The sequence below is a fragment of the Dendrobates tinctorius genome, unplaced genomic scaffold (genome assembly GCF_039654945.1).
Source record: "Dendrobates tinctorius isolate UK_male_01 unplaced genomic scaffold, ASM3965494v1 ptg000016l, whole genome shotgun sequence".
Classification (NCBI taxonomy): Eukaryota; Metazoa; Chordata; class Amphibia; order Anura; family Dendrobatidae; genus Dendrobates; species Dendrobates tinctorius.
The window spans coordinates 9,743,364-9,770,369 of record NW_027361684.1 but is presented as its reverse complement, the minus strand read 5'-3'; the positions used below and the strand labels follow the sequence as shown (position 1 = coordinate 9,770,369).

At 40.7% G+C, this 27,006-nt stretch overlaps 1 protein-coding gene across 2 annotated transcripts in view; it reads right to left on the bottom strand.

The window, feature by feature from the left end:
- Positions 1–1,559: 1,559 nt before the first annotated feature.
- Positions 1,560–27,006, bottom strand: part of NSRP1 (nuclear speckle splicing regulatory protein 1) — a 62,802-nt gene continuing 37,355 nt past the window's right edge. For both annotated transcript variants that reach the window (XM_073565428.1, XM_073565429.1), the window contains exons 3-7: positions 12,285–12,341; positions 9,622–9,750; positions 6,908–7,115; positions 5,771–5,879; positions 1,560–2,748 (exon numbers count right to left, since the gene is read on the bottom strand). In XM_073565428.1, the coding sequence (XP_073421529.1) occupies positions 1,764–2,748; positions 5,771–5,879; positions 6,908–7,115; positions 9,622–9,750; positions 12,285–12,341 (1,488 nt within the window). In that variant the 3' untranslated portion in view covers positions 1,560–1,763. The remainder of the gene's footprint in view (positions 2,749–5,770; positions 5,880–6,907; positions 7,116–9,621; positions 9,751–12,284; positions 12,342–27,006) is intronic.

Below are 27,006 nucleotides of genomic sequence, written 5' to 3'. Positions count from 1 at the left end.
CTTCAGTCCTCTACTTTGAGCAGATCAGTGTCATCTATTAGGTCCTGCTTTCCTAAAGGTTTTTTTTCCTGATAGTGATCACTTCCATTGGCTGAGAATCTGAATGGATGGCTGTCGATTGACGTTCTTGCTTGATTGTCCTTCACCTACAAAAGGTGGTCTTGTATTTAGCACAATCCTCTCTCCCTAAGGTGGTCGCTTCCTTTCACCTTAATGAGGAAATTGCCCTTCCTTCTGCCCGCTATTTCTCTGAGTGGTATCTTCACAAGCTGAGCAGGGTCAAAGCTGGGTGGCTTCACTTGTCTTGTCACTGCCCCGTTCAAATGTTTTAATCCTTGGTTTCTCATGCCTGAAGGCCCTCGCAGAGGTCTGGTTACCTAAAGGACCACCTTTTGAAAGCTGGATTTGTCTGCCATTCTGAAGCATATTGGGCTACAGTCAGAGCATCCCAAATCAGGGTCATAGCTCACTCCACTGGTGGTGGGACCCTCCTGGACCATATGCTATTTGTATCTGTTCTTCGGCTCTGTAAGGCCAGTAACTTGGTCTTCAGTACACATCTTTTCAAAGCTTTACAGAGATCTTACCTTTACAATGGTAGATGAAAGTCTTACTCTAACATGAAAACCACAAAAAGAGGTAAAAATCCTCCAATATTCAAGAAAAAACAGGCAGAGATGCTTACCGGTTTAAATAGGCCTCAATACAATGCACTGCCACATACAGATGATCTTTTTGCACTGGTGTGCCACACCGCCAATCCCTGATTGAAGGCTGGCTGTCTCATTTGGTATTATTGCACCTGTGCAGTTGCCATTTTACACCCTGTTAGTGCATTTGTATTGAGGTCTATTTAGACAGGTAAGCATCTCTACCTGTTTTTGTTTTTTCTAGATGAAAGTCTTAGCAGAATGTTGCAGCAGACAGCCGTTGCTCAGGTGGTAGCCGGAGGGATTGCTATTCTCTCTTTTGCAACATTATTAATTTCCCACCAAAAGGACTGCTTTGGGACATTCCCATGGTTTACTATGTCTCTCAATGAGCTGCCTAAGAAAAGAGGTGTTCGTTGGAGGACAAAGTACTAACTCTTGCTTGCCCTGTGGGGCACGTGATTACGTTGTTCTTCCCAGGGTGGTAGTTTTTGCTTCTGCTTATTCTACTGCTTCTTTACTGAGAAGGTTGGTGCCAGTAGGCTTCCCATAGCCTGCTGAGGAGGCACAGACTCATTTTTTCTTTCAGGTGTTGTTATTAGCATCAGTTTCCTGGTGGCACCAGACTTCACCCATGGTTTCCTATGTCCCCCATTTAAGGCTAGAGAAAGCGTTTTTACGGTACCAAAAATCCCCTTTTTTTAATTAAAGCATGGCCTATATGTTGAGTTTTTACATATAATATTTTTATGAATATAGGGAAATCAAAAAAAGAAAATACATGATTAGTTTTCCATAGAAAGATTTCAGTGGCTCTTTGATGGAGATGTCCAGAACTCAAATGTGTCAAAAATCCACCAACACATTACAAAAGCCGTATAGAAGAGAAATCATGTCAACATTCCGACAGCACATTTAAAAGAAATGTTTATTTCAAAAATTGATTTAATCTTTGTCCTAAGCAACACAAAAGTCTCCCCCACAGCCAAGAAAAGATAAATAAATCATGAATACAAACGTCAAAATTTCTTCTCAAAGGAATATCACGATGAAAAAATAAAAAAAGAAACCTATTTTGCCATGGTACCTGCAGAGTCAAAGTGAACAATGTCTTTAGTCCTCCTCTTTTTCTACATATGTTTTTCCTGCAGAACGAGCAATTTGCCTGGCAAGATATCGGTCTCTGGCTGAAATAACGGTTTCTTCATTACTGCGTTTTACAAATTTGCTTGTTGAGGAGTTTCCATCTTTTGAGGTTTCCTCCACCTTGCGCTTTGAGTCAGAATCTTTTTCCTGTTCATCAGGTTGATTAACGTCATACGATGACACTATCTCCCCTTTTCTCTCCACATCCCTATGAATCTTGGCTTTATCTAAACTTTCCTCCAGCTCCCTTTCTGTTTTTCCTTGATCTGCTCTCTCTCGCCCAGCTCTGCCTCTACTTTCTCTGTCGGAGTGATCTCTATCTGCCTGCTCTCGGTTATCTGTATTCTCCCTGTCCGCGCGATTTCGGTCTGACCTGTGCCTGTCCTGCTTTTTGCGATGCTCTCTGTCAGGGAGATCCCGATCTTTATCAACCCTGTCTCTCCTCTTTCTCTCATCTTTTCTCTCTTTGAGTTTCTTACTATCTTTTTCAATATAATATTCATCATCCTCTCTCCTGACATGTTCTTTTTCTCTTTTGCCATCCCTTTTACTGCGGCCATGTTCTCGCTCTTCGTAATCTTGCTCTCCTCTCCTCCTCTCCCAGTCTTTACTGCTGTGCTCCTTGTGCCTTGTTCTTTCCTCAAAATCTTGAATACTTTCTCTTTCATATTCACGGCGCTGAGATTTGCCACTCTCCATTCTGTTTTTGTCACTTGTTTTTGTACTTTTTTCCTTGTACCTCTGGCAATCATCCTCCTCACTTGATGAGCTTGTGTTTCTACGTCTATAATGGGCTTTCCTTTCTCTTTTGTCAGTTTTACCTGGTTTGCTTGTAGTCTCTTTTTCACTCTCACTGGACACCGATTCCAAATCACTATCTGCATCAATGTTTTCTACCTGGCACCCATTGTTAGGTTCATCAGAATATCCTTTGGGCTTCTCCTGCTTAACCCTATATTGAGAAACAAAATATAACGTTTACACAGATATTTCTAGTATTTCTTGAAGTGTTTACAGACAGATCAATTCCAGTTTGCTATATAGTCATTTGTGTGAACCAGATTTTATCAAGATTAACTTAGCCAGTAACATATTGGATAAGTTTGCAGTCAAATCTTAGCAAACACTGGAAGTTTAGACCCATATTAGCAATAACCAAATTCAATTATATTTTGGGAGTACCAACAAATATTAAATAATTGTATAATTACCATCAAATCGTATATAATAAAGTACAAAAACATAATTTTACAAATAATATAACAACTTTACTGATAAACAATCTTTAAAACACAACAGACCATTAAAAAAAACACCTCTGACAAAGCTGCATAGGAAACGCGCATCGGGGTACTGGGCAATGTGGTCCTTTATGAATGATGGCACATGGTGGGTATAGCTGCTAGTTGATGAGATACTTTATCTATATGGGCACCAATATGCAGGGGGTCTTTTGACTATTTCAGTTAATACACTGTTCAAAAAATAAAGGGAACACTAAGACAACCCATCCTAGATATCACTGAATGAAATATTCCAGTTGCAAATTTTATTCATTACATAGTGGAATGCGTTGAGAACAATAAAACAAAAATGATCAATGTAAATCAAAATTAATATCCCATGGAGGTCTGGATTTGGAATGATACTCAAAATCAAAGTGGAAAATCAAATTACAGGCAGTCCAAACTTCAGTGGAAATGCCTCAAGACAAGGAAATCATTCTCAGTAGTGAGTGTGGCCTCCACAAGCCTCTATGGCCTTTCAACAACGTCTGGGAATGCTCCTGATGAGGCAGTGGATGTTCTCCTCAGGGATCTCATCCCAGACCTGGATGAAAGCATCAATCAACTCCTGGACAGTCTGTGGTGTAACGTGACGTCGGTGGATGGTGCAAGACATGATGTCCCAAATGTGCTCTATTGGATTCAAATCTGGGGAACGGGCAGGCCAGTCCATAGCATCAATGCCTTCATAAATGCATGAACTGCTGACACACTTCTGCCACATGAAATCTAGCATTGTCATGCACCAGAAGGCACAAAAGGCCCACTGTACCTGCATATGGTCTCACAATGAGTCTGAGGATCTCATCCTGGTACCAAATGGCAGTTAGGGTATCTCTTGCTAGTACATGAAGGGCTGTGCAGCCCTCCAAAAAATGCCTCCCCACACCATTACTGACCCACTGCCAAACCAGTCATGCTGGAGGATGTTATGGGCAGAATAACATTCTCCAGGACGATTCTAGACTCACATCTGTCACATGCTCAGTGTGAAACTGCTCTCGTCCGTGAAGCGCACAGGGTGCCAATGTCAAATCTGCCAATCTAGGTGTTATCTTGCAAATGCCAAAAGCCCTGCGCTATGTTGGGCTGTAAGCACACCCTACTTGTGGATGTCGGGCCCTCAAACCACTCTCATAGAGTCTGTTTCTGACAGTTTGAGAAGACACATGGATGTTAGGAGCCTGCTGGAGGTCATTTTTCAGGGCTCTGGAAGTGCTCCTCCTGTTTCTCCTTGCACAAAGGAGGAGATAACGGTCCTGCTGCTGGATTCTTGCCCTCCTACCGCCCCCTCTACGTCTCCTGGTGTACTGGCCTGTCTCCTGGTATCTACTCCATGCTCTGGACACTGTGCTGACCGACACAGCTACCCTTCTTGCTACAGCTCTCATTGATGTGCCATCCTGGATGAGCTGCACTACCTGAGCAACTTCTGTGGGTTGTAGACACCGCTTCATGCTACTGTAAAGTACCTCTAGGGGTGAGAGCAAATGCAAAATGCAAAAGTGACCAAAACAACAGCCAAAAAGGTTGAGAACTGAGAAATGGTCTGTAGTCACCCCCTGCAGAACCAATCCTTTACAGGGGGGGTCATGCTAAATGCCTGTCATTTATATTTGTTGTCTGTTCCATTTGCACAAAAGTAGGAGAAATTGATTCCCAATCAGTGTTGCTTCATAACTGGACAGGTTGATTTCACAGATGTGTGATTGACTTGGAGTTACATTGTGTTGTTTAATTGTTCCCTTTATATTTGGAGCAGTGTATATCTCACTGATATGATTATTTACTTGTAGCATTGGTGCTGTATATACTCAGGGACTGGTTATGCCAATACTGAATATAGCTGCCATTTAGATTTGTTGTTCCTGTAAATTGTGAGAACTGTAATCCTATGCACTCATCAATTTGATACACTGTGTGGTTTGTGTATTTTCATGCTCTTTATGCATCTGTCCACACTGCTTATTTTCCTTTAATTTGGATTTTATGGGTTTCTTTTTTTTACTGGTCTGTTGTCTTTTGTAGTTGTGTTTAAAAATTGTTTAATCAATAAAGCCGTTATATTACTTGTAAAAGGATTTTTTGTACTTTATTATATATGATATGGTGGTAATTATAGGATTATATAAATTGGTCAAATATGTAAGTAATTTACCCATAGAAAAACGGATATCCATAGAAAACTGATGATCCGCATTTCTGGCAGGGAGGAAAATCCTAACTGCAATTTTCTGGATACATGATCAGAAAAAAAAAAATCAATGGTAAAGGTTCTAAGTTTTGTTAGTGAACTTCTTTCTTTATTGGCCAACTGCTATAATGGGTCAAAAAGCAGAGGTTTGCGCCAAGTTAAATTAAAGGGGTTGTCCAGGATTGAGAGTCTTCATTGGGATCCGAGTTGCTGTTTCCAAGAAGTTAATACACAGCGTACAGAGTTGTGCGTTTCCAGAATGTTTTATTGTAGCCGAACTCGTCTGACATCTAGGTCCTGAACAACCCCTCTAAAGGAATGGCTAACTCCAATAAAGTAATCGTGCACCTTGTAGTTCTCCAATGAATAACTGAACTCTAAATATCAATGTAGGATTTCAGAAATGCATTTAAATGAAGGCACCTACGTTTTCTGATTGCACAAAGAGGTAATGCTAAAAAAATTAAATGTCACCGGAGACAAACTTTACTTACTCAGCACTTCTCAAGCTGCATTCAGGAGCTTTCTCTTCGCCCACAGTCTGGTTCAGCAGATGTCGGTAAAAGCCACTCAAGTCTTTCTGCTTAGTTACATCCAGAGATGCTAAAATTGGAGATGTTTAAAAGTCAATTTAATGTGCATTTTCTTGGATACAATTGTAGATGTCCTAAAGCTGGAAATTCATCTACATCACAGTAGTACCTCATCTGCTACAGAAATTGGGTACATATTGTTCTCCTTAGTATAATATATGTAAAACCTCACGAGCTATATATTAGGACTGCAACAGTGCCCATAGCTCCAATGGATGTCAGGATGATAAATGTTTATATTTTATTTTCCTGGAAATTTTTGAGAACCATGGCAATCATTAAGGGTCTCTCCCTGCAAATAACAGATCAGGGCATCGAGCCGCATAATCCCCTCCACTCTACAATTGGCTTCTCTTAAGTGGACATGTATACTGCTCAAAAAAAATAAAGGGAACACTATTCCATTTGCAACAGGCTGTTTGTGTTCCCTTTATTTCTTTGAGCAGTATACTATGAAGCTTGGTTTGTTAAAGGGAATCTGTCTGTATGCAGGTCATAGAAAGTTGAATAAAGATGATACCTTGATATCTGTGATCCGACGTCTTATCCAAAAGAAATCCATATTTTTTTAATATGTAAAGGAGCTGTTAAGATCTATGAGTTGGACATAGCTCTCCCTGAGAATCTGCCTCAAGAGATCATTGTAAATCGAAGGAAATTACTAGTGTGAGACATATAGAGCAGGGGAGCAGACGGTCTGTCCTTACATGTCTCACACTGGTAACTCCCCCTTTCATCTAAAATGATGTCTGGAGGCAGATTCTCAGGGAGATCTATGTCCAGCCCATAGATCTTAATAGCCGATTTACAGATTATGAAAAAAGTGGATTTCTCTGGAATAAGACTGCGGATTGAAGATATCAAGGGGTCTTTTTGTTCAATTTTCTATTACCTACATGCCCATATAGAAGGCTTAGTAGGATTGAAACTATTGACAATCTCTCCAGTGATATAGATAGCTATCATTTCTAACCCTGCTACATATTAGGCTACAGTCATGACTACCGTCTATTCCATCTAATAAAATTACATTGTCACCTTCTATCGCAGCTTCTCTCCTCTCCCGCTCTTCTTCTTCAGCTTTCTCCTGAAGCTTTTTCTTATACGCGGTTGTGACAAAAGCTTCCTTGTCCTGAAATTCTTCCCCTTCCATTTCACGTTCTTTCTGGATCTTTTTCTCCATTCTTTTTTCCAGTTCCTTCTTTCTGTGCTCCACTGCTTTCAGGATGTTCTGGATATACTTAGGCTGAGTAAAATTAAAAAGTATGCACCCTAATTACAATGTCAAAGTCTTTAGTTTCCCTGCAGATTTTCTAACAGTGAAATAAGCATGGCATCTATAAGTGAAACATTTAATTTTTCATTGTTGCACAAAGCAGTTAAAAAGTTGTTCCACTACTTTTATACTGCTGACCTATCCTGAAGAAAATGTCATCAATATAAAATTGAAAGGGGTCCAATACACCCAGGATTTCTACCTGTTCTCATTGTTTGAATGAACTAGATCAGATCTGCAGTACCTGGCAGCGACCACTACAGTCAATAGATCTGTATAACTAATAACTAGAGATGAGCGAATTTGATCAGGTCAGGGCTTATTCGGCAAACTATAGCGCTTACCGAATAAGCTGCAGAGGGTACCTGGCTTCCTGGATCGCTCCGGCTGTTCGGCACCGCAGCTGCATGTGCTGTGTGACAATCCCGACACATTCATGGAGAGCCCAACAAACAGATGATTCAGCCCAATTCATAATTTGTCACTCTTGATATGTAGAAAATGTTTGCATAACGTACTGCAGTACCCCGGTAGGGTACAAAATATATACAGTCATATGTTAAAGTTTGGGCACCCCTATTAATGTTAACCTTTTTTCTTTATAACAATTTTGGTTTTTGCAACAGCTATTTCAGTTTCATATATCTAATAACTGATGGACTCCGTTATATTTCTGGATTCAAATGAGGTTTATTGTACTAACAGAAAATGTGCAATCTGCATTTAAACAAAATTTCACCAGTGCAAAAGTATGGGCACCTCAACATAAAAATGACATTAATATTTCGTAGATCCTCCTTTTGCAAAAATATCAGCCTCTAGTCGCTTCCTGTAGCTATTAAGGAGTTCCTGGATGAAGGTATTTGTGACCATTCCTGTTTACAAAACAATTCCAGTTCAGTTACGTTTGATGGTCGCCGAGCATGGACAGCCCGCTTCAAATCATCCCACAGATGTTCAATGATATTCAGGTCTGGGGACTGGGATGGCCATTCCAGAACATTGTAATTGTTCCTCTGCATGAATGCCTGAGTAGATTTGGAGCGGTGTTTTGGATCATTGTCTTGCTGAAATATCCATCCCCTGCGTAACTTCAACTTCGTCACTGATTCTTGCACATTATTGTCAAGAATCTGCTGATATTGAGTTGAATCCATGCGACCCTCAACTTTAACAAGATTCCCAGTGCTGGCATTGGCCACACAGCCCCAAAGCATGATGGAACCTCCATCAAATTTTACTGTGGGTAGCAAGTGTTTTTCTTGGAATGCTTTGTTTTTTAGCCTCCATGCATAACGCCTTTTTGTATGACCAAACAACTCAATCTTTGTTTCATCAGTCCACAGGACTTTCTTCCAAAATGTAACTGGCTTGTCCAAATGTGCTTTTGCATACCTCAGGCGACTCCTTTTGTGGCGTGCTTGCAGAAACGGCTTCTTTCGCATCACTCTCCCATACAGCTTCTCCTTGTGCAAAGTGCGCTGTATTGTTGACTGATGCACAGTGACACCATCTGCAGCAAGATGATGCTGCAGGTCTTTGGAGGTGGTCTGTGGATTGTCCTTGACTGTTCTCACCATTCTTCTTCTCTGCCTTTCTGATATTTTTCTTGGCCTACCACTTCTGGGCTTAACAAGAACTGTACCTGTGTTCTTCCATTTCCTTACTATGTTCCTCACAGTGGAAACTGACAGGTTAAATCTCTGAGACAACTTTTTGTATCCTTCCCCTGAAAAGCTATGTTGAATAATCTTGGTTTTCAGATCATTTGAGAGTTGTTTTGAGGAGCCCATGATACCACTCTTCATAGGAGAATCAAATAGGAGAACTACTTGCAAGTGGCCACCTTAAATACCTTTTCTCATGATTTGATACACCTGGCTATGAAGTTCAAAGCTCAATGAGGATACAAAACCAATTTAGTGCTTTAGGAAGTTAGTAAAAAGTAGTTAGGAGAGTTCAAATCAAGAAAATTATAAGGGTGCCCATACTTTTGCACCGGTCAAATTTTGTTTAAATGCAGATTGCACATTTTCTGTTAGTACAATAAACATCATTTGAATCCAGAAATATAACTGAGTCCATCAATTATTAGATATATGAAACTGAAATAGCTGTTGCAAAAAACAAAATTGTTATAAAGAAAAAAGGTTAACATTAATAGGGGTGCCCAAACGTTAACATATGACTGTATGACCTTTTTTGCTCAGCTGAAGACTAATATGCAACATTGTCTTATCAAAAATATTGTGCGACTTTTTAATCTAAAGGCGGTTAAAAAAAATACCAAAAGAATAAGTATCTTTGAATATTCACCAATTCATTAAACATTGTGTGCCCATCAAATAATTTAGATTTTTATTTTCATTGCTTCTTTTCCCCCGAGGTTGTATTGACCTTTATCTAATCTATAGTATTAATGATTACAAATTAATTGTAACATTTAGCACTCAGTTCATGCATTTTGCACAGATACCTTTCTATCCTTTCCAGATAGCATCTTAGCTGCATTATCCTCCTTCTTCTTCTGCAGGTCATCATACACACTGTCATATTCATACACGGATGCATCCTCCTCCAGGGCTTTCTGCATTTCAAGCTTGGTCTTGGAAGAGAGATATAAACATGAACATTTCTGCAATTCATCATATTTTATTACAATGATCTCAGAATGATTCAGATAAACCTCATTAGATCTTCACCAGAAAGGTCAAGTTCAACAACCCACCTGTGTGCTACTACATAATAGTGAGATTAACCAGAATTCTTCATAAAATGTATGGAAAGCCTCAATTTACATAAGGTGCAAGATTGCAACACTAGTTTTTCTGAAGCAACACTACATCATGTAAAAGGGAAAAATTCCAATTTACAGCATATATATACGTTCATTAGAAATCATACTGTTACTTTATCTCATTTCAGCAGACTCGGGATGAAAGGTGTCACCTATGATGTCACATGAGTGAACGTGCAAGGTTGTGTGTACAAGGTGCCTTTCTGAAGAGCCAAGTAGCACGGGTCAGGTATTGACACAAACGGCCACCAGAAAGCCTTCAGGATCTTGTTATGCATCAATGTAGCATGTGACCCACCCTTCGAAAGGCAGCGAGCACACACAGACGACATACGTCACTAGTGCCATCTTTTGTTTCGTGCCTTATATCTATAGTGAGTTAAAGAGAAAGGAGTGTTAGGCTGTGTGCCCACGTAGTGTTTTTTAAGCGTTTCCGCAGCGATTTTAAACAATCGATTCTGCAGCGGAAACGCTTAAAAAAAGCATTCCATGCATCCCTAATAGAAAACGCACATGTTGTGCCAATGGTGCGTTTTTTACCACTGCGGAATCGCTTAGCGGTAAAAAACACAGCATGTTCATTAATTTTGAGAAATCGCCCGCGATTCCGCATACCATCAATTGTATGGGCAAAAACGCATAGGAAAATGCATGCTAAACGCTTAAAAAAGCGCGTCAAAAACCTCATGCGGTTTCCCGTGAGCAGGGTGTGCGCTTTTGCTCAGGAATAATCTGCTTGAGAATCGCTACGTGGGCACATAGCCTTAATGTGAACGAACTGTCACATCTCCACCAAAGCCTGCTCCTGCGACATCTGCTTCTGCCAACAGGAGCCACCGTATTCACACTGCGGGATGCACTGGTGTTAGAAGAGATGTGGGAACCAGAAGCTCTGGACGGCGCATGCTCTGTCCAGCCACTAAGGATAGGATGGCTCGGACCTGCAGCGCTGTCCAGTCTGACAGTACTGGTGTGTGTGCTATTCAGCTATAGTTATCAGCTCCTTGCTTCAGCCAATTGGAAAGCTCCCCACCCTATTTACGCTTCCAGCTTAGTGCTGGAAGCTGCCAGATATAGGTTTGTGCTCCAGTTTAGTATGGTTTTCCTGTTCTAACCTCAGCTTGTTTTACTGATGTTTCTCCTGCCTGACAATTTTGTACCTTTGCTGCCCTCTTGGTTTTGACCTAGCTACCCAACTGACAATGTGGCCCTCGCCCAGAGACCCTTGTGTAAGTCCAAATCCCAGTATAATAGTTCAAGCGTGAAGGCCAGGGCAACCCCAGGGCTCTTGGAAACGGAATAGCTTGCTCTAGTAGGCTCTAGCCTATCCATGATAGCCATTTTAGAGCTGCCAGGCGACCACTGACAGAACCTCCTTACTGTATAAGAACCCTTTTTGTTTGTACGTTACAGCTGCCTTACTGCTCCTTGATGAGTTAAAGGACATTAGGGGAGGCTCCTTCTGCAGTCCATTCACTTGCAGCCACAAATAGGTTTGAGAGGTGGAAGGAGGGAAATAGAATTCTGTTTATATGTCCAAGAAGATCAGCTATGTACATTTCTCTTTTTTTCAGTGTAATATTAGAAAATACATTGGAGAGAAGAATTTTCTTTTTTTTTATTAAAGTGGTTGTCCGGTTACATCGACAAAAAATCCCGTTGCTGATAGGCAGAACGGGAAACTTTTAGCCCTTTTACAAAATGGAGCAGAAGATCGGAAGCCCAACAGACATACTTTCGAAAGTGATAATTAGACAAAAACACCTCTCAAAATGTGTTCATAACCTTTAAAGGGTAGAATTTTAGAGGGAAACAATAAAAAGAGTATTGTTTTAAAAGGATATTTTGAGTTGTACATTAGAGTTTTACTTGGCAAGGAATTCTTAGCAAAAGATAAGTAGTTTAGTGGTTATAGAGCGTGTATTAAATAGATAGTTTTGGAGTGGGCTGGGCATCTGCAGTCAATAATCACAGTGCGAACCTATCAAACAACATCTTGTCAATGTCATTCTGATTTGGAATGAGCGCCATGAGTACTACAGTGTATCCACAAGTCAGTTCTGCTATTGCAATGTACTTGAGAGGACGCCTTGGGCTGAGCCTTAGAGAGAATTTATATAACCTGGATCAAAAAGCTGACGGTTTTGCAGTGACAGTATGTACTTCTTTTACTGTACAAGATGGTATATAAAGCGAACATTTCTGATATAAGTATAGTTTTATAAACATTGTCCCACATAACCTACCCGTATTATATCTAACTGCCTATACATTTTCGCCAGTGTACTTGTTCATTTCTATTTCTCTCTAAACTGTGGCCAAGGATGCAGAACATACGATACCTGCTTCATCACGCGTTTCTTTAGGGCTTCTTTTTGCAGAGTTTCGCCAACTGACATCTAGAAAAGCATTACAAAAAATTATTTATGTATAAAAGCAAAGCAAATAAAATAAGGAATCAAGTAAAGTATGGAATAAACATACACATAGGTAGTTTCTGGTGATATTATCTATATGCCAGTGGTGGTTAACGCACCATTCTATAAAGGCTTAAGATGTGGCCCTTGATGAGATCCAAAGGCCAAATATTCCATTTGTTGTCCCTTGTTCCCAAATAGCAGTATTATTACGCAGTATGTAAAGTGAATAAATCACCTCTTAGTGAAAAGCGACCATGAATTGGTTTCAACTGTTAAAAAGTGGCTCCAGGATCAGCAGTTGGATAGTGTCCAGTCCACCACCCCAAACTATCTAATGCACAAGGATATGGAAAGCTCATACTCTTTCAAAAAATGTCCCCCAAAACCCCCCACCTTTATCATACTGTCTCCTTGGTCTAAGACAATGAAGCATGTTCATAAAGTTAAATGCACTAAAATTATCATGCAATTTGTGTTAAAAACAAAACGGTTTTTCATGACTTGCACCATATTTACTATGTATTTTAGATACTTTCTGTATCTTTTTTGGCATAAGGAAGCCCATCATGCAACACTATTCACTCAACAACAAAAAAAAAAAGCACAAAAAATATTGGTGCAAACTTCCGGCTCAAAGTGTAAACTAGAAAACTAGACAGTATTGAAACAACAGATTGATTAAACACCATGAACTACTATGATAGCCAGTCTTGAAATGCGTTAGAATTACGGTATGTTTGCACTGTCAATTAATTAAACTGTATTGATAAGTATGCATCAATGGACTCATCTTTCCAAGCTATCAATATCAGGTCAGAGCGGGTCCAAAACCCAGTTTCCCAAAAGATCAGCTGTTCTCTGCGCTAGCAGTGGCTGAATGTTAGTTTGACACCTGGCATTCCCTTCAATCAGATGCTCTCAATGCTGGCAGCTGCTGGATGTTAGTTGCAAACAGGGCTGTGGAATTGGAGTTGTAGAGTCGGAGGTTTGGCTTACAGACTCCACAGCTCTGGTTGCAAAGATTAACAGCACAGCTCGATCATCTGTGTAGCAGCCACTGCCTGGTACTGCAGATCCACTCCTATTCATTTGAATAGAGGTGCACATATAGTACCAAGCAGTGACTGCTACACACTTGATAGCAGTTGCAACGATGAACAGCACAACTCTAACATCCAGCACTGCCTGCATTAAGAACAGCTGATTGGTTGTGGTGCCAAACTCCAACGATCTGATATAGATCCCAAAGATAGGTCATCTATATAAAAGTAGCTGTACAACCTTTTAAAAAGTCATCATAGAAAATACGGAACCAATTTTCGACCAGCTGTAAAAATGTCTTTATAGATGCTACAGCCCAGCTGTAAACGGGTGATGCAGCCCTCTATATGAACTAATAGATTATAATAATATAGTCCTCATTTTCATTATTACTGATGGCAGGAGCTGTGTAATCATCTTCAGTAAGTGTGATAGGCGTTTCTGTATCCCCTATACTTCAAACCAGCTGGACTCAAAATGATTATTTGAATTTTAAACAGGAAAACTGTCAAAAAAATATAGTTCAAAGTAAACCATTCCAATCAGAACTAATATATCTATTTAATGTATGAAGTTTGTATTTTAAAATCTGGTGAAAGATCTCCTTTAACGCTACATTCCCACGATGAGCGTTGGTGAGTTTTTGATGTTGCAGATAAGGCCTCTTTCACACTTCAGTTTTTTAGCATCAGTTGAAATCCGCCAAAAAGTCAGAGAAGCGCGAGCCAGAAAGAATTTCGGGTTAAATCAGTGTCTGGAGGATCCGCCACAGAAAAAAACGTTGCAAGCTCCGTTTTGAAATCTTTGAGGATGGTGACGGACAGCAACTTTTGGCGGATCCTCACAAAAAACGGATGCAACGGACAGCAATCCGTCACAATCCGCCATTAATGCAAGTCAATGGGGAAAAAAACGGATCCTCAAAAGAAAATTGAGGATCCGTTTTTTTTCAAAACCTGGCGGATTGTGACTGATTGTAAAAACGGAAGTGTGAAAGAGGCCTTATCTGTACTTATTAGGTAAAGTAGGTTACTTGCATTTTTCATTGCATTTTTGTGTGCGTTTGGCTCTTTTTGGCATGTTGTGTTTTAAACACTGCTACCTTTTTTTTTATTCTTCCTGGTGTTTGGCTTTGACAAAACTTTATTGATGCATTCATTGGTAGATTACATGCATTTCCGATGCGCTTCCACCGAGGAAATGCACTAAACACACTTGTACTTTTTTTTAAACTATAAATGTTCCACTTCTAATGCGAGTGTATAGGAAAATCTTCACATAAAACCCTGTATACACCCAGGAAAAACTGAATTGTTACGGATTTGGAACACGCACCGCAGGTCAGTTTTCGCCGAGTAAAAAAAATAAAGCACAGAGGGCAGGACATTTCTACAAATCCCATTCACTCTGCTGGAATTGTAAGACGCTGGGTCAAAAACGCAGCAAAAATATGCAGCATGAAAAACTCATTGAAAATTCATTGTGGGGACACAGCCTAAAAATTCAGAAATGTGGAAGGTACGACATAGAAATTTATAACTAACTTATATGTAAACTTAAGTCAATGTTGGATATAAACAGGCAGTACATTGATGCTTAGTTTTGTGGGACAGTGTTTGAAATTTTCATAGGTTGATTTCTAACCAAAGCAATTTACATCCCTCAAAATTATGGTAACTATGAAGAATATACTGTATTTGAATTAGACAGTTTTCGTATAACTTTCACTGTACCCTTAAAATGTACTAAAAAAAATTGAACACTTAAGCCCTGAAACACTCCTGAACACTGAAATTGTAACATCAAAAAGGAACAGTCATGGAATTATGAATATCAAAGATCAGTAGACATGTTAATGATATGCAAAGGATGAAAAAATGCATCTTGGCTGAGATCAATATTATTATTGAGTGTCTGAGGAATATTCTGCCACGCTGAATGCACTTGTACACACATCATCAAGATCCGCTGCTGGCAGCTCCCTTTAGAACCGCGAGCCAATGACATCTCAGATTTGTTCGATGGTAGACATGTCTGGAAACACTACAGGCCACGGTAGCACATTTAGGCCATGCAGCCCGATATTGTAGTGTTAAAAAATGGCTCCTGGGACACTTTCATATTCCCTTGTGAAGACCTCTTCATAGTTTTGCCCACATCAATTCCAGGCCAATCTCTGCTTCCAAGACAAAAGACTCATCACTGAAGAGGATAGTACTGTATTGCTAGGCACTATGACAAGCCTTTGTGAGTGGTGGTGTGAGGCTGGTGGAACAACTGTAGCTGGATGTCTGGCTCATGGCCCAATGTGGTGCAAACACCTTCTCATGGTTTATGTTTGATGCCTCAGGCTTTGTATGCATTGTCTAATTTCACTTGCACTAAAGAATGGATCACTACACACCATTCTTCAAATCTGACAAGACCCCACTGACAAAGCCATGATGAGTTATTTGGAGGGAACGTCACAACAGTCCTACTCCCGGGATTATGGTATGGGGTGGCATAATGTACGATAATCAGACCCCTCAAGTCTTCATTCCAGGTACAGTAACAGCTCGGAGTTACACGGATTTGGTCGTAGAACCAATGGTAAGGCCATTTCGCCATAGTGTCCCTGAAGCAGTTTTTTTCAAAATGACAACGCTAGACTGCAAGTTGCTGGTGCTACCATGGCCTGCAGCGCCTTTGTGATGGTCTCTCATTGAGAACATCTGGGACATAACTTTAACGGTAATTACAAAGGGAGCTGCCAGCAGTGGATCTTGATTATTTGAATAGCCAAGTGCATTTAGCAACGTGGATCATTCCTCAGACAACCATTAATAGCCTTCACTGACAGCATGCCAAGGCGTGTAGGTGTGGGTATTTTTTCATGTGACAAATACTCATTAGTGAATGATTTGAGATGTTTCAAAATTTGAATTCCATTATTTCAATATGTTTAACCATTCTGCGATTTCCACAATTCCACAACTTTTCCTTCCTGGGATTGCAACTTCAGTTTCGAAAAGTAGTAATGCAAGTATAGATAAAAGATATAACTCATACAACTAGTTCCTCACGTCTGTGGCAAAGGTATATTTTCTGCTTAAACCCACTGCACACATCTCTCCAAGCACAGCATATGTCTGACTAGTCAAGGAAAGCACTAATGACATCAGTCTTCAACACCAACAAGTCATTGCTGTCAGAACTGGATGAATATAGGGAAGGTCCCTGAGAATGCAGGTGGTGGAGCGCCATTGTTTTTCCATCATTCAGCTGTTACAGCACACCTTATGAAACACTGAATAGTGTCCGTCCTGTCATCAGTGTTCACTTACATACACACAGCTGGACTACACATAGGAGTCTAATAAGAGCAAAGCAAATAGTGCGTCTGGTCCTACAAAAAAAAATCCTCTCCAAGAAAGATGTTCTTAAATAATGATTGCAGAGAACGGATAAGGAGGCTTTGGTGTGCACACTCTGGTCTTGTACCGCTCACATCCTGCAGTTTATATAGACAAAATTTCCCAAATTAAGGTTATAATGTGTGCCACTGTTCAGGCATAACATGCCATACAGCCGCCTATAAGCTTCTGCACGGAAGTGCATTTCAAGAGCACTATGAGACAATCTTATTCGTGCATCCACCTACACAGGAGTGCCGCACAGCCATTTTCTGTGCATATAAGCTTCCGAAGTATATTTAGTTAAAAAAAAGAATGTATACCACCCTAGCGGAGGCTAAAGGGATGCGCTTTTGGCCTCCCTAGGGTGAATTGAGCCTTATTAATAATTTTATATAAGCGCCAGTTTTCCCAGAAAATGTAAGGCACAGACACAATATCCACGGACCTTTACCAAAATTGCAGGTGCAAGTAGCAATGTGATAAATCAATAGAAAATAGATGACTACAGAAAATCCAGAATAAATTTTCCAATAAGTGGGGTTCTGGGGTCTGCTACAAGTCATCGGCGGAGCCACCATCTGAGCTATATTGCATATGGGCCGCTCAGCTATGTCAATATTAAAGGGGTTATTCCAGGACTTCTTTGTGTGTATGGGGCAAAGAACTAACAATAATAATAATAATCACAGTATACTCAAAGTATTCCCAATAACTGCAGAGTAACTGTATTACAGTATTTCTATGAAAACTAAGCTTTTTTTTCCCCTTTAGTAACCCGCTGCCCTAGAATAAAACAACCATTCCAGCACACAAGTAATGGCATTCATCCAGGAATTTGTGAAGCATAAAGGAAACTAGGGCATTGCCTTGTTACACACAGTGTTCACGTGCCAAAAGAAATTGATAAAACTTTAACTGTGTGCAGGCAGGGTGTATGACTGACCTTCCCAGGGGTGCAGGTATTAACTAGCACTGCTTACAGGACCATGGGGACAATAAAAAGTAGAGCTCATAAAAGGTTAGGATGATTTAAAAAAAAAAAAAGAAAAAAGAAAAAAAATGAAAATAAATAATAAATTATGTAGATGTGTAAATTTATTTTTTTTAAATGTTTGGTCAAGTTGATTGACAATTGGGATCAGGAGGGAAAGATTAGCTCTTGTGGACCGGGCTGGATTATGCATCGTGGTTGGCATAGTGTCCCTTCCCTTTTTCTTTTCCCATCCCTCGGCTGTACATGATGGACGTTCAAAGATAGTATACAATAAATGTTTAGAATGGAGCAAAAAGCAAATGGAGACAAATCAATAGCGATGGGTGCTGGTTCATGGTTAACCCCTTCACGACATTTGATGTATATTTGTGTAAAAGGTAGTGTCCCTGACGTGTCTCCACCTGCGGATGATAAATTCCTCTGTTAATTTCACCTGTCGGCGCCCTTGCCATGTTATTGCGGACGCCAATAGGTTGTCACGACAGCATGGGGTCTGCTGAAGACCCGCCTGCCTGTCATTATGAAACTCCTGTGAATGCCGTCCCTTTGATCGATTTCATAGGAAATGGTGATTTATTTTTTTTTGCTGAAGTTGTGTATAGCACAGGCGATCGGACCATCACAGCTTCAAGTCTTCTAATAAAAACTCTTAAATAATGCAAAAAAAAAACCCAACAAAGTTTAAATCACCCTGCCTTTTGCCTCATTGATAATGAAAGAATTTAAAGGGAATCTGTCACTCTTTTTTGGACTATGAGCTGCCGCCACTGACATCAGGGCTTATCTACAGCATTCTGTAATGCTGTAGATAAGCCCCCGATGTAACCTGAAAGAAAAGAAAAACACGTTAGATTATACTCACCGGAGGGGGCGGTCCGGTCCAATGGGTGTCGCAGTCCTGCGCCTCCCATCTTCATACGATGCCGTCCACTTCTTCTCTTCCTACAGTGGCTCCGGCGCACTGCTCTGCCCAGGTTGAGGGCAGAGCAGAGTCCTGCAGTGCGCAGGCGTCGGGAGAGGTCTGGCACCTGCGCACTGCAGTATTCTTCCCTCAACAGGGATGTGCAGTGCGCCTACGCCGGAGCCACTACAGGAAGGGAAGAAGAGGACGGCATTGTATGAAGATGGGAGGCGCCGGACCGCGACATCCATCGGATCGGACCGCCCTCTCCGGTAAGTATAATCAAATCTGTTTTTCTTATCTTTCAGGTTACATCGGGGGCTTATCAACAGTATTACAGAATGCTGTAGATAAGCCCCTGATGTCAGTGGCGGCAGCTCATAGTTCAAAAAAAGGGTGACAGATTCCCTTTAAAATAAACATAAAAGTTAGATCTACCAAAATATAAATACTAAGTCATCCAATTGAAAAATAGCGTAATGAGAAAAAAAAAAATCAAAAACACTAGAATTATGTTTTTTAGGCCGCTGCAACATTGCAATGAAAGGCAATCAAATCGCATCTACCCCAAAATAGTATAAATAAAAAGGTCAGCATAAAGAGCAAAAAAAAAAACAAAAAAAAAAAAAAAGACAAGCCTTCACACAATCCCAGATCCCCCAAAAATAAGACATTATGGGTCTCGGAAAATGGCGACAAAAGCAAAAAGTTTTTTCTTACAAATGACGAAAATTTTTTTCACCATTTAAATAAAAAAAAACAAAAAAACTATATACCATATGTTTGTAATCTGCATATTTGTACTGACCTGGAGAATCATATTGACAGATCAATTTTACCATGTATTGAACATGGTAAGTTAAAAAAATAGTGGAATTGCCTTTTTTTTTTTTTTTTTTTAATTTAATTATAACGCACTTGGATTTTTCCCCCGCTTTCCGGTGCATCTCATGATAAAATAGATTGTGATATTCAACAGTAAAACTCGTCTGCAAAAAAAAAAAAAAAAACCTCACATGGCTAACGAGACAGAAAAATAATAAGTTATAGTTCTTGGAAAAAAGGGGAGGAAAAAATGAAAGTGCAAAATCGAAAAAAATCGCAAGGTCATGAAGGAGTCAATGATATACAGTGGCGTAGGTCACACTTTGGCTTCTAAAAAAAAAAATGAAGATCACATTGAAAACATAAAATAGTCTATTCTACACTGAAAAAAAAAAGCTTATAGATCAAACTTGACCTTGAGGTCCTCAAATCCTTTTGACAATATATTGCAAAATGTCTATCTTGTTTTCCAATAAATTACCGGTCAGAGGCAGAACCTAATGGGTTTACTTATATATGGGTTATCTCTATAAAGGGTAACTGTACTTTCAAGTACCGTAGTTTTCAGAATAAGAGGTCTTGTGTATGTACAGGTGGGTTAACACAATATATGGCCATTAAGTGACTTCTGTCCTGCATTCTCACCAGTTTCCCCCTCTGTATGTTATATTACTTGCAATTTACTGGGAAGAGGAAACAAACTGCAGTCATCTCTCCCATAGACAGCACAGGGAGGGGAATGTCTGCCCTTTATTCACTATTTAGTTCTCAGAGCCAAGTTGCAGTCACATTGGAAACATTTAAGGCTGTGTGACTACGTTAGCGTTTTCGAAGAGTTTTTCGAGGTTAAACCGCTTCAGAAATGCTTAAAATAAGCATCCCATTCATTTTAATGCATTTTGGCCTTTTTTTGTGCCAATGGATGCGTTTTTTTCCGCATAGGAAACGCTTAGGCCTGTTTCACACTTCAGTTTTTTTCCATCAGTCAAGATCCGCCGTTTTCCTAAAAAAAACGGATCTGCCATTTTGTTTGGCGGATCCGTTTTTTTTCCCATTGACTTGCATTACTGGCCGATCTTGACGGTCGGATCCGTTTTTTGCGGATCCTCAAATTTTTTTGCGTCCGCCGACATGCCCGGACGGAGCTTGTAACTTTTTTTGGCTGAAGGATCCGCATTTTTGTACTGCGCATGCCCGGAGGAATGATTTCAGCCGGAAATGTAACCCTGAAATCATTTGTGGCGGACGGTAAAATCTCTTTCTCTCTTCTCTCTCGTCCCCACTGCAGTTCCTTTCAAATTCTTCAGCCAACGGATCCGCGTTAACTTCAGTTAAGTGTGAAACAGGCCCTAGCGGTTAAAAACACAGCATGTTCATTAATTTTGTGGAAAAGTCCGCGTTTTTCGCTATTTTCTATGAGTCCAGAAGACGCGCGAAAAAAAAAAGCATAAAAATGCACGTATTTTAAGCAAAAAATGCGCGGGGAAAAAAAATGTGTGTTTTCTAGGAAGGAGTCCGTTTCTGAAGCAGAAATTTTCTGCATACGTGGGCACATAGCCGTACAGCAGAGCTGAGCTGTTTTGATCTGAATCAACCTCTGATGTGAGATAAAACACTTGTCATAGAGCTCTGTAAGATGATTTTCTGTCTCCTCTGTCTGTCCCCTTCCCTGCTCCTTCCTCCTCCATAGAGTACGGTATAACAGGCTGTGACACATGACACCTGCAATTCATCTATTCCAAGCAAGATGGACTTGAGCCGCTTTTTCACAGTAAACGACGAGTTCAGCAGGCAGTGGGAGGCGACAAAGTATCTGATAAGCGAGGAAGGAAGCTGATTTCTCTGATAAAATGCATTAAAACAGCTTATAATCGCCTGTACTTCTGTTTGTAGAAAGTACTGTTCCTTTCTACAGCCCAAACTAAGCTACATTCTTTCTGCAAACCGATATGTGAATGAGAAATCTAGGCAAAACCAAGCCTTTGGTCTCATTCATCTACATCGCAGAAGTTGTGGGACAGAACTTGGCTAAAAGGGTTGATTATTTCTGCTAAGCTGTTAGGGAGAACCTGACATCATGAAAATCAGTCCAATCTGCAGTCACCATGTTATAGAGCAGGAGGAGCGGAGTAGATTAATATATAGCTCTGTGAGAAAAGATTCAGTATAACCTGTGCTTTATTCATTTACAGCTCTGCCCTTTCTGGGCTTTACGGTCCAGTGGGCGGTCCGATCAGTGACTGACAGCCATCTCTGTATGCATTCTTATACATGGAAAGCTGGCAGTCACTGATAGGCCCGCCACTGGACCGTAAAGCCCAGAGAGAGCAAAGGTGAAAATGATGAAAACACAAGTTATATTGAATCTTTTCTCCCAAAACTATATATCAATATCATCAGCTCCCACTGCTCTATAACATGGGTCCTGCAGATTGGACGGCATTTTCATGGTGACAGATTCTCTGGAAAGTATCTACTGCAGACCCAGTAAGTATTAATTGAATACAGAGCTGTACTGTGCCCACTCTATGCACATGGGAGAAGCCCGTCCTAGAGCCAATGCTTCTAGTATAAAACCAGTATAAACCAGTCTAAAAACAGTTCTGCGTTAGAGTATGCCGCCAATTTCTCTTTCAGAACGAGATTGGAGGCAAATTCTATTAACAGAGGTGGAGAGTCAAGGATTCCCAAGCTAGAACCCGAGGAGCTACAAAATAAAACAATAAAATGCAAATATTACCCAAAAGTTTAAGAACTTTTTTTAAACAAAAAAAAAAAATCGCTTTCGGACCTTACACTTTATTACCACTGCATTTTTGCTGCACTCTACAATTGCTGATAGTCATGGCTTAGCAGAATCAAAATAAGATAAACTAAAGTATACAATTGGTGTAAGACTCTTCAAAAGGATTAATTCTTTCTGGAAAGTGGTCTGATAGGGCTGAAGGTACCAGGTACAACTCATTCACAGGTAAAACAAGTGCAGAAGAAGTTACACAAAGGCCAGTGTTGCAAAAAAAAAAAATGCGGAGAATCTGCCAAAACGTACGTCAAGCTAAGAACAGATCCTTCACATAGTTAAGGATTGAGCGGTCTGGACTGTCCAAAAGGTTTCCTTTCCCGTGTACCTGTATGTTCTTTCAATGTTTGGGCGCATAGTAATCATGAGCAGACAGTGACGAGGACTTGCACAATGTATGCTTACATAAGGATGTGCACATCTTTACATTCTGCAATGCTGACGACTGCAGTAGAATTACTGTACCAAAAAAACACTTGGTCCATGGCTGTAGTTTATGAGGCGAGACTGACATGCCAAAGAGGGTCTCGCATCCCCAGGAGAGCCCCTGCTTGCTGTTCTTGCCTTCACTTCAACTGCATACACCCCCCCCCCCCCCGAGAGAGCTCTGCCGCGGCACTGGTGCCTGGATTCTGCTGCATGCCCAGATGATACCAAGCATTACTGCAAATGCCTCAGAAGCTGAACTGGAGGATCTATTCTAGTGATTGTTGGATTTATTTGATTATTCACGTCTTAAACAAATCCAAGGAAAGGTCCGACAAGATGACCAGTTACAAGAAATTAAAATGTAGATTTTTTACACTGTTTTACAGAAAATTTTAATTCTAACAAGTCTGTAAAGTTCAAAAAGAGAGAAGCGATGTGACAGTGGTGGCTTAAAAGGCATCTGTCACCGGGTTTTTGCCATGTAATCTGAGAGCTTCATGATGTAGAGGCAGAGACTCCGATTCCAGCGATGTATCACTTGGTTTACTGGGTGCAGCAGTTGTAATACAATCGCAGCTTTGGCTGCTGCAGATCTCGCAGAACTCAGATGCTGAGCTCTGTATAACCCCGCCCACACCCTTGATTGGCAGATTTCTGTGTACACTGTATATTTTGACAGAAAGCTGCTAATCAATGGTGGAGGTGGGGTTACACAGAGCAGCTAACTAAAGGCCCCGTTACACACAACGATATTGTGAACGATATCGTTGCAATGTCACCAGTTTGGTGACGTTGCAGCGATGTCGAAACGCCATCGTTGCATGTGACATGTAGCAACGATCAACAATCAGTTGGGTGATCGTTAATCGTTTGCCAATGGTCTGGGCCATAAACCTATCGTTGGTCTCCCGCTGGACAGCACACATCGCTACGTGTGACAGCGAGAGGCCAACGATCAGCTAGCGGCCAGCGCCATACAGCAGACGCTGGGAGCTGGTATCCAGGGTAAACAGCGGGTAACTAAGAGCCGCGCGGCGCTTAGATACCCGCTGTTTACCCTGGATACCAGTGTGCTAGCTGGTCCTGATCGGGTATCCAGGGTAAACAACAGGTAACTAAGAGCCGCGCGGCGCTTAGATACCTGCTGTTTACCCTGGATACCAGCGTGCTAGCTGGTCCTGATCGGGTATCCAGGGTAAACAACAGGTAACTAAGAGCCGCGCGGCGCTTAGATACCGCTGTTTACCCTGAATACCAGCGTGCTCACTGGTCCTGATCGCTGGCGAGTCTGACTATATGACACTCACCAGCGATCAGCTAACTATGTCCCAGCAATCCCATCCATGTCGGATCGTTGGTGGGATCGCTGGGACATTGAAGCGTGTAACGGGGCCCCCGTAAGAGGCATAAGACATCTAATGCTATAGTGTGAATCTGCTGATAAAAACACATTTTATTGAATCAACAGCACACAGCCCAATGACACATCCTTGGAATCAGACTCTCAGCCTCTACATCACCTGGCTCTTAGATTATATAGCAAAAGCCTAATGATAGATTCCGTTGAAGGCCCCATACACATTAGACCAACGTTGGCTGAACATGCTGTTGTCCATAGATTTAGCCAACAGTTTCATATGTTCAGGGGCCCCTAATAGATGATCGTCACAGCCGATAATTATAGGGTATGTATGATGTCAAACTGTAAAATTATTATATAGCACCATTAATTCCACAGCGCTTTACAGATATTATCGCCATTATTGTCAGTATGTCTTTGGAATGTGGGAGGAAACCGGAGAACCTGTAGGAAACCCAAGAGAGAAACACTACCAGATATCAGACCCACAAAGGATCAGGCTTTGAGATTTTAGCTTTCCAACTGCAACTAACTTCAAAAACATATTAACGTTGATATTTTTGAATTACGTTGGACACCTTTAAACCTCCCTTATATAATCCTATAAAACTTCGGACAGACAGGTCATGGGTACAATTTTAGAATTATGTTCTGTCTTACTTTTTGGATTTCTTTAGCTGATGGATAGCTTTGTTTCACCAATGAATGTTAAAATGATCCACCTGCCTGTTGCTTGGCTGGAGTGTCTACAGTACAAATACGGCATTGTGAATGGTTTATAGTGACAATTTCCTGTTGTCTTGAAGGTACTGATAGATTACAATTTCCTGGACCTTTTATGTTATTCTTGCTTATCAACAGGTCTTTTATTAAAAGGTCTGTGAGCATAGTTACAAGTCAGTCGTCTTTATTTGTCTACATAAAGTCTTTTATTTCTAGGCACAAAGCTTTAATTTCAGACTATTTTTCAAGGTAAGAACATTTTCACCCAGAATGTTTGAGTAAAGACAGGTTGTCCACAGTCACACAGCTACAAGTATGGACCTCTGCCAATAATTGAACATGGATTAACATGTCAGACTCCTTAATAATTAATGTTACCTATAGCACATGCAATGAGCAGTGCAATGGCCTACCATGAACACTGCAGAAGAGGATTACACCGATGTCAAAATGATCTGCAGGGATGTTACATCACTTCCCTACTGGTGGAAATCCAACTCCTAAGACTTTATCCAATGCTTTTGGCTTTTTTTGAGGATATTGACTATTCATAAAGCCCACTCGAAAAATCCAAATGGTGTAAACAGGAGGCAAAGTGGCATAGCACTTCCTGAGCCTGCTGCCCACAGTGGTCAGACCCCGACCTTTTGCACACTGACGCCATTTTCTACTAATATGTTATCAACGTCTATCATGACCCCTTTATATATGTATTATTGCTCATTGATATCAAAGAGGTGCATCTCAGAAGGGATCTATTTTTTTTTCACGATTTGTAGATCTGAAGCCTCAGTCACTCCAGCTCTATTTCCCGCCCAGCAACGTCTCCTCCTGCTTGACTGATGGCTCCTTTGCTGGAGAGGCTTTCAAACAGGAGGCGGTGGCGCTGGGTGGGAAATAAGAGCTGGAGTGGCAGAGACTTCAGATCTACAATAGCCCTTCAGCCTCAACAGCATATCAATTCAAATGCTGATTTCTCAGCAACGGAGAAGCGGACTGGTCATGTAAAAGTTATGGCTGTACTTATCTTTGACAGTGCTACATACACATATAATTAGTTTTTAGGTGGGGAGTGAAATCCTATTGACAAATTCCATTTATAACCACTCTAAGGAGCATAGGTAGAATATTTCTTCGACGTAAAAATAAAAATTATCTGGCTCCTGGGATTTTTCCAGACCTGAACTAACGCACTGCATACACTACAACTTTCACAATAAAGATATATGCATGACCTACAACTATTTGTTGTATAAGAACTATACAAAACTAGTTCTTCCTACATCTGGCACAAATCTGCTAGGTGGTAACCAGTACAGACTACCTGCATGCAGTGCCAACACTTAGATTATTCTGTACAATGTGACCTATGTCCTACATGTTTATACTATTTTAGAACTAGATAGCTGGTGTGGCTCTCTCTGTACAAAGAAAATTATTTTTTACTATGTGAATACAACAGGTCAGCAAATAACCCTCCAGTTCAATCTACAATAGTCCAGATAAGAACATTAAACACAAATGCACAAGGTTGCAGGATTCTGGCAAAATACATTTAGACTACTTTTACTACAAAAATAGAAGTTAAAAGAAAAATACTCTTGACTATAAGGATACATCTATACAGGGCAGGAATGCTGCAGATTTTGTGTGTGTATTAGTGTATATACACCTACAAAAGGTTTACAGTATTAGCCATGTAGCTGCGAACTGACCATGTATGATGAGCAGGTGATCAGAACCTAGGGACTGCCCAGAGACAAATCACTCCTTATGTACACTGCACGGAGTGTCCTTCTGCGAGACGGCAGTCAGAGTGAATGTATTGCAGCCTTTCATGAAGGCCGGTGACTGTTGTTGCTTCCAGAATCCTTTAGGGACTCCAGTGACACTTGGCAATAGTGATGAGCGAGTATACTCATTGCTCGGGTTTTCCCGAACATGCTCGGGTGTCCTCCGAGTAGTTTGGCGTGCTCGGAGATTTAGTTTTCGTCGTCTCATCTGCATGATTTGTGACTTGTAGACAGGCTGAATACATGTGGGAATTCCCTAACAAACAGGCATTCCACACATGTATTCAGCCTGTCTACAAGTCGCAAATCATGCAGCTGAGATGACGAAAACTAAATCTCTGAGCACGCCAAAATACTCGGAGGACATCCGAGCATGGTCA